The sequence below is a fragment of the Zea mays genome, chromosome 4, assembly GCF_902167145.1.
Source record: "Zea mays cultivar B73 chromosome 4, Zm-B73-REFERENCE-NAM-5.0, whole genome shotgun sequence".
NCBI classification, from domain to species: Eukaryota; Viridiplantae; Streptophyta; class Magnoliopsida; order Poales; family Poaceae; genus Zea; species Zea mays.
In genome coordinates this window covers 19,551,420-19,559,619 of record NC_050099.1, presented here as the reverse complement: position 1 = coordinate 19,559,619, position 8,200 = coordinate 19,551,420, and the positions used below count along the sequence as shown (strand labels likewise).

The window sequence follows — 8,200 nt, the reverse complement described above, 5'->3', positions numbered from 1 at the left end:
TAATAATTCATTATATGTTTTGTTGTTGCTCAACGTGAGAAGGCTTAAAATTCATAGATATAACTCAATTATTGCTGGTACTTAATTGTTTATAGCTGAATTGTTGTTCAAAAGTATACACCGAGTAAAACCTCACGGTTGTCCCGAAATCCGACGAGTTCGATGCGGGTTTGGAATTGCCCCACATGTGTAATCGCAGACGGGTTCAGGTAAACTTCACGGGTGGGATTGTGGGCAGGTATTTTCTTCACCCGGCCCATTGCCATCCCTATACACACAAGTCGCTCTCTCATGACGCATGCGTCTGATTTGTGTGGAATGTGTAGCACAGGATCGGAAGCCGCCATTACTAGTCTACGGGCCGGTCAAAGTGAAGGATTTGAGCCAGAAATAAAGTATGGCAGCACGTTAGCATTACCATTATACTAATTAACCCCTCTATATAACCCTGGTTGTAACTTGTAAAACTCTTTCAGCCTCCCCTCCCTCACAAGCTCTCCAGATTCCGCTCCCGGCCGCGCAACTAGCCAGCAGAGCGGCTCTGAGCCATGGAGAATTATCACATGCTCTTCGGACGGCCGTCCACGCAGCCGTCCTCTGCCGCCACCTCCAACTCCTACAACTTCATGCTGCCCACTGCCGGCAGCACCAGCGGCGGCGGCGGCGGCCTGCGCGATCACGATAGAGGCGGCGGCCAGCACAGCGGGCATGCCGGCGGCGTACCGTCGTCCTCTTCCTTCTTCGCGGAGCCGTCCAACACCTCCTCCAAGGACAGTGGCGCAGCAGCTAGCAGCCCTCCTCCAGCCGCAGGTATCGGCCGCGGGGAAGAACCCGCGGCGGGGACGCCACCAGCAGCAGCCGAGGTGGACGGCAGGCTGCAGGCGGGCAAGAGGAAGGGGGAGAAGAAGGAGCGCCGGCCTCGGTTCGCCTTCCAGACGCGCAGCCAGGTCGACATCCTCGACGACGGCTACCGGTGGCGGAAGTACGGCCAGAAGGCCGTCAAGAACAACAAGTTCCCAAGGTTCGTATACGGCCGTGCGCAATTCAGTACAGTCAAAATGTTTTTTCATGCATGGTTTTCAACGACGACTGCTATACTATGCTCGCCGATCCATTTCTGTGGCCGATCATATCGATCGATCGGCCTGCGGTTTTCATTTTTCCGATGCTAGCTGCTTGGGGATTATATTTATTATTTCGATTATTACTGGTCTAATCCGGTGCATGATTCGTTGTTGGTGTCATTAGTAGGGGTTCGGCCGCAGAAAGTAGGTGAGGTGATGGGACGGAGTCCCAGTGAATCTTCCAAGCTCTGCTAGTGGTTGCTTTGCCTGCACATAGGATAAGGACACATCTCCTCCCATCTTCATCTTCATCTTCTAGATGAAAACAACTCCTGGTTTCACATGTTTTCGCTGGGTGTGGGCGTCGATCATTCAATAAATAAATAGGGTCCGATGGCGATCGATTTTGACCGGGAGTTATTTCGTCCACCCACCGGTTTATTAACCGCAGCATATATTCTATTAATCTTTTGCTCTTTGGATATTTATCGATATTGCTTCTTCGTCAGCTGTAGGCTGTAGCTCGAGCTGATTCCTCCGTCGCTGTCTTTACATGCCTCGGAGAATACAAGTGGTTTTTTTCTCTCTCCATTTGACGGTCATAAAGTTCACAGTTTGAGCATGGCTGGAGGTGCTTCAACATTTTAAACACTTCAAAAAAAATTAGACTCAGTGAACTCCATGTAGAAAAAAAACAGCTAACAATACCGAGTAAAGAGAAATGGCCAAGAGTTTATTCATGCGGCCCTTAACAGATGGGATGCATGCTACTAACTGAGAGAACGACCATATTTACAGTTACCTCATGAACAAAATTTGATGTATGCGCATATAGTATTACACTTCTAAAATTGTTATTCATCACTTCTATTGGCTGTGGATTGAACATAGATAAGATTAAAACTGGCCATGCATTTAATGCAACTATGGAGACATGCATTTAGCATTTTTCACTGGTAAGACATAAGCCTGCTGTATTATGCCAAAGTAGCAATAATGATACGTCGTGGTATGAATTTGGGGGAAGGAAATATATATATACTGAAAATTCTAAAATTTGGCGTTCTTTTAATGAAACAATAAGGAAAATAACTATCACTGAGGTATTTATCTCTACACATAGGAACCCTCAGATCGAGTCTTTCTATTTCCATCTAGCTAAATTCCTATAGGAAGAATAGAAATACATTGGAACGGCATAATATCACACAGATCAATACTGATGATATACATTTTGTAAACAAAAATGTGATCCCTTTTCTTTACATATTTACAGAGTAATTAGGCATGACAATAACACATTTCCTGTAGCTTATTTCTACGTGCAACGACATAATGAAAACAAGACCAGTTAAGGAGTAGCAATTAAACAGTACATTATTTTTTCTATATATTGAACCTCACCACAACATGAAATTGCAGATATTATAAATTCTTCTTACTGAGAAATGAGTGCATGCTTATCCACCTATATAGGTTGACATACTTAATTAGTCAAGCAACAGTACAGAAGTTAGATCCATACACATAATAAACCAAATAAACATGTTTAACTTGTGTCCACCCGTTTGTGCATATATATACAGGCATATATCTCTTTCTGCACGTTTTTTCACTTCGTTTTGTTATCACTTTCCTGATTCATGCACCCAGAATGAACTCATTCTTTTCGCACGCATGTGGATGCAGAAGCTACTACAGATGCACTCACCAAGGGTGCAACGTGAAGAAGCAGGTGCAGCGGCTGTCAAGGGATGAGGGCGTGGTGGTGACCACATACGAGGGCACCCACACACACCCCATTGAGAAGTCTAATGACAACTTCGAGCACATACTCACCCAGATGCAGATCTACTCCGGCATGGGATCAACCTTCAGCAGTAGTAGCCACAACATGTTTCACTGAAACCGTCCAAATTAAATCACTTCAATTCAAGCATCGGCGGACCATGCAAACTAATTAATTAAGCAGGAAAATACATACATTTCATTAGTTTGTACATTAAGTCTTAGATTTTTAAGAGATCAATAAGCGTGATTAGATAGCTAAGTGCAGGTAATATTACTCACGCAGTGGTTCTTTTTCTCTCCTTGGTCTTCTTTTTGTTTATTTTAATTTGTAATTGTAGGCCATGGATAGAGACCGATATATACACCGCCACAAATTTAAAAGATGCATGTTATTAGATGGCATTTCAATGGAAAATGTGATACCACCCCTCATTATATTGGGCTAGGAAAGCTTGTGTGTACTTCTTGATTGATCACATATGCGTTTACATGGAAGAGAATTTGTCAGAAACAATGGCCTCGATCTGCCTTAGCAAATTTACTTTCATAGATATCTAGCCACTGCTAAACATTTTCATCCATCTAAAAGCTTGTTCGGTTGCGAAGGGGATTAGAGAAAATTAAATCCCTCTTAATTCTATTTGATCTATACGTATGTAACCGAACAAAAGTCCTAACTAAATTGACACAGTAACAAGAGGCACAGCTAAAAAATGGTACTAGCCGGGGAAATATATGTATTATTATCAGATTATGTGCCCAAAAAATTTGAAGGTAATATAATATATCATAAGAAGAATTTGCCAGGTGAACTTATTATCAAATTATTATTATTTTTTTGTCTACCGGTACCCTATTTGATGCTCAAAATTAATTCACTGGTGGTTTCTAGCTTTTAGTGATGCCGTCTCTGGTGGTCAACCTCTGCCTAGCTATGTGCCAAAATCATAATTAGGCACTCAAAATTCTTTAGATCAAAATTTAGTATTTTTCCACTGTTAGAAATCGGAGCATGCAATTGCTTTCAATTTCAGTCTCTGCGCATCTTTGGGACGTGTGAAGAAGCCTTTCTCCCATCATATATATGCACGTACTCTTGCAATACCCAATATGAAGGCCGTTGAGCAAGATCTGAATTCTGGCCTAAATCTTTGAGACTCCAAATGATGTCAAATAAAGAAGTTATATATGAAATCTGAAGTTGTACATCGTGTTAAGTGGTACAATTAGGTTATGGACAATGTCTGCATCCGACGTCATTAGAAAATTTCAAAATTTCGAGTTCAATATTTAATTACCTTAAATGAGTATTTTTTGTAAAAATATTTTCAAATAAAAAGTTGTTCACTACAAATTGTAGATCACGTTAAGGGCTAAAACTTCTGTATAGAGCATGTTAGCAACGAACTAAGGTAATTTGAAAACTTTAAAAGTTCGTATTTCAATACTTGATAATTGAAAGGATATTTTGGACATCTAAACCAAAGCAAATTAAAAAAAGTTATCAGGATTGTGCTCTATAATTTTCATGTATAGGTTACTTTTATTTTACATTCAACAAAAAAATGCTGAAATTTTATATTAGAGAGATCACCTAACATGAGGATCCACATTAGCAAAACCACTTATGTTGTTAACTTAAAACAAACATTTGGCCTTTAATAATCTAATAATAAAAAATTGTATCTTACATAGTTGTAAATCATGTCAAGATAAAACCCTTGTATAGAGCATATTAGAATCTAAGGTCATTTGAGAAATTTTAAAATCTAGATTTGAAAACATGATAATTTAAAGAAGCACTACCGGAATCCGGTTCTTTGCCGAGTGTCCCGATCTATGCCGAGAGCAATTTATCGAGCATTCGGCAAAACATGCTTTGCCGAGTGCCACTCTCGGCGAACAAAGACACTTGGCATAGACCTCCTTTACCGAGCACCGAACACTCAGCAAAGGAGGCTTTGTCGAGTGTCACACTCCAAAATACGGCCCTCGGTAAAGGGGCCTGAGCAACCGTCTATAGCTATCGGCCATTAATTGTGCCGAGTGTCAGGAGTTGACACTCGGCAAACAAACTTCTTTGTCGAGTACCTAGTTTCACCGAGTGTCTTCCTTAACACTCGGTAAAGTATATTTTTTTCTTTTTTTTACCAAACGTTTTCTACTATGTTCCTACACTATATAGACCTACATGTTCAATTTTAGTAGAATTATCAAATTGTTTGCTATACATGTTAGATTTAGTTCACTTAATTGAATTTTTTCGGATAATTTATATTTGAACTGCAAGTCACTCGAAAAATAGAAAATAGTGAATGCAAAAATAATATTCATGTTATTTAGCACAAGTTACTGTCTATTTCAGGAACATACCGGAATTTTCGAGCACCATGTTCACGAAAGATGACTACGAACTTGCGATCTAGTTGTTTTAAAATTATATAAAACTCAAACAAAGTCAAAAAATTATGAAACTTGTCGACATGTCATAATATCATATGTAGAGACTATGATAAAAATTTGACACAGTTTTGTGAAAAGTTGTCGCGTATTATGTGTAGAAACATAGCCGGCCTTCACATGGAATCATAAAACTTCTATGGAGAACAGGTGGTGCTCAAACGAGTGGGATGAGGCGCACAACGCTAGCGGGGAACGGTGTTTGCTGATGCAAGGTTCCTCCCACCATCAAGGCAGCCGCAACCTCAACAAATACACATAAGCATGGGTACACGCTATCTTTAATTTAGTTTAACTTTCGATTAGTCATGATTTCTAACAATCTCGTTGGTTTTCTCGCAGTCGGTGTCACATGGTGGTCAGCCTTGCTCTATCTCCTCAGCATATGTTATGGTCCACAAGGGCAAGGAGACATCCGACGTCACATACAACCTAGAGGACGGCCCTGAGGCGTACAGTAGCCCTATCATCCACAGCCGCCTTAGTGAGTACACCGCCATGCCAAAAGAGGTTCATGGGCCAGATTAAAATCCAGGACCGAGAACATCACGAGGATGTCCTCATGAGGGTCGAAGGAGGCAAGAGGTATGGGTGGTACTAGATTGTCGATCGACGGGGCAATTGACTCGTCCTTAGGTGCGAGCAAGGAGCACGAGCGTGTCCAGCCATACGACCTCGGTAGGATAGCTCACAACTTCACATCTAGGAACTCTAGGTTAGTGTAATACCCAATTTGTAAATTGGTAAGAGATAATATAAAAGGGGACACAATTTCACTTCATCCATATGTGAGTTTGACTTTTATGCATCATCACATGTGAACACCCTATGTAAAAACAAATAATTAATAAGATAAAAGCCACTAAAATATGCATCATGCTGGATTTTATTTCGTGTGCGTTTTATGACAAAATAAAAATGATGTTACAAGAATTGGAATAAAGTCCAAAGTATAATTGGACAATCTAAAAGAAACCCTAGAAAAGGAAAGAAAGAAAATTTTATGTGAGTAAAAATAATACAAAATAAATAAATAAAATATTATTTCTATACTATTATTTTAATGTGACACCTGACTCAGGGGTGAAACTCATATGCAAATTCAAATTTGGAGATTCAAATGAAAAGGGAAAGAATAAAAAAATATATTATCTTAAACAGTAAGGTTTATATTCCTGGTAGTATTATTTTTTGACATTTGGAATCCAAAATTCAAAATAGGGATTTGAATCTAGTTTGAATACTTGGTAGTAAAGCAGAAATTATAAAAGAAAAAGAAAAGAATTTAGTAAGCCACACTGCGCCTAATCTGTCGCGCCAGCCCATCAACACCGCACAGCCTCCGCGCGCGATTCCCTCGTGACCACCAGGCGGGCCCACGACGCAGTCTCACCCAAATCACTCTTGCGCTCATGACACACTGGCTCCGGGGACCCGCTGGTCAGGCTCTTGTATCGCGCGCGCCCATATCACACTCACCGTCTGGTGGGGTCAGCCCGTCAGGGTTATCCCCAATCTCCGGTTGTTTGACCCGGCGCCGTGCAAGATTCCGCCTGGGACTTCGCCGGTCGTTTCGCCCACCGTAGCCTCGGCCGCGCGCGCATTACCGGGTCCCCACTCACTGGCGGTGTGAGCCGCTGGCCAGAGCTGCTCCAACCGCGCGCGCACCCCGCCGCCATAGTCGGGACCTTCCTAACGACTCGGCCGCCTATCCCTCCGTGCATGTCGTACCAGCTGCGCCCCTCTTGAGTGCTGGGTGGCGGTTGGGAGTCGGCAACAGACTATAAACGACAGAGTAGACTCGCCCCGTTGTTTCCTTTGCGCCATTACCGTAAATCCGAGCACCTTCGCCGAGCAGAGAAAGGAAGAGAGAGGGGAGCGTCGGGGGAAATTGCCCTCCCGTCACCGTTGAACCTCAATGCCCGGACCCGGGGGTTTGGTTCCGTCCACTGATCGAGTGCAACCGCTCAATTGCGGGCGTGGGAGGTCGGTGGATCGTGGATTCGTCGTCGGAGATAGCACACCGTCGCAGCAACGCCCCACACCGCGGACTGACCCCGCCGCCGCTCGGAAACCCGGTAACGACCAATCCCTTTAGTTTACCCTACTTTTCGTCGGGTGTAGCACTTGCCGCAGTAGGGTTATAGCTCCGGGGCACCAAAATCGATGACTCCGGCGATGGTCCGCCGTGCGTTCCTTGGGCAGTGCCGCCGTGACTTGGGCGTGGGGTTGATGATGCGCGCGCGCCGTCGGATCAGTGTGGACGGCTCAGATTAGGCTAGCGTACCCATTCAGACAGACATGATCCAAACTGTTGATCCATCGGCGGGCGACTAGGATTCAAGTTTCCATTCATTAAATCCGGACCGTATGATTTAAATCGGACGTGTTGGAGCAGGCCCGTGAGTCACCCTCTCAGATCGATTTCTGGCCGTGGATTGTTGATCCTAGGGTCGCGATCGTGTACCGGTTCGGGCGGGGGAAAGATTTAATCTGCGCCCTAGGTTTCTAATCGGACGGCCCGAACTTCTCCATACCCCTTCGGCCTGGCCATCTTGCTAAAGAGCCCCTAGGAAATCTGTAAATGGAACCCGCCGTCCAGGGGGTATTGTACATCGAGTCTAGGAATAATTACCCGCGAGCCCCTGCACTTCAGTAAATGAGGCCCAGTCCAGATTGGTATTTAACCCGAGAAATTAAATTATAAAATGGATTTTTAATATATAAATATACCCTAGAACTTGATAAATTCATAGAAAATCCATTTTTAGTCCAAATCACTTCATTCCAGTTTCTAAAATTTTGTAAATTTAATATCTATCACCTAGTGTCTCTGTTTGGCCATGAAAACAGTTAGAAAATTAATTTATCATTTAATCCTATTC

At 42.9% G+C, this 8,200-nt stretch overlaps 1 protein-coding gene across 1 annotated transcript; it reads left to right on the top strand.

The window, feature by feature from the left end:
• Positions 1 to 386: 386 nt before the first annotated feature.
• On the top strand, positions 387 to 3,366 carry LOC103652912 (probable WRKY transcription factor 24). The gene is made up of 2 exons (XM_008679904.4): positions 387 to 1,021; positions 2,754 to 3,366. Exons 1-2 carry the CDS (start codon positions 549 to 551, stop codon positions 2,968 to 2,970), a joined length of 690 nt encoding a protein of 229 aa, XP_008678126.1. The 5' UTR covers positions 387 to 548; the 3' UTR covers positions 2,971 to 3,366.
• The last annotated feature ends 4,834 nt before the right edge of the window (positions 3,367 to 8,200 follow it).

Coding starts and splice junctions, on each gene's coding strand:
- LOC103652912 (XM_008679904.4), top strand. CDS start 549: ATGGAGAATTATCACATGCTCTTCGGACGGCCGTCCACGCAGCCGTCC. Junction 1,022..2,753: donor AAGAACAACAAGTTCCCAAG/GTTCGTATACGG, acceptor ATGTGGATGCAG/AAGCTACTACAGATGCACTC.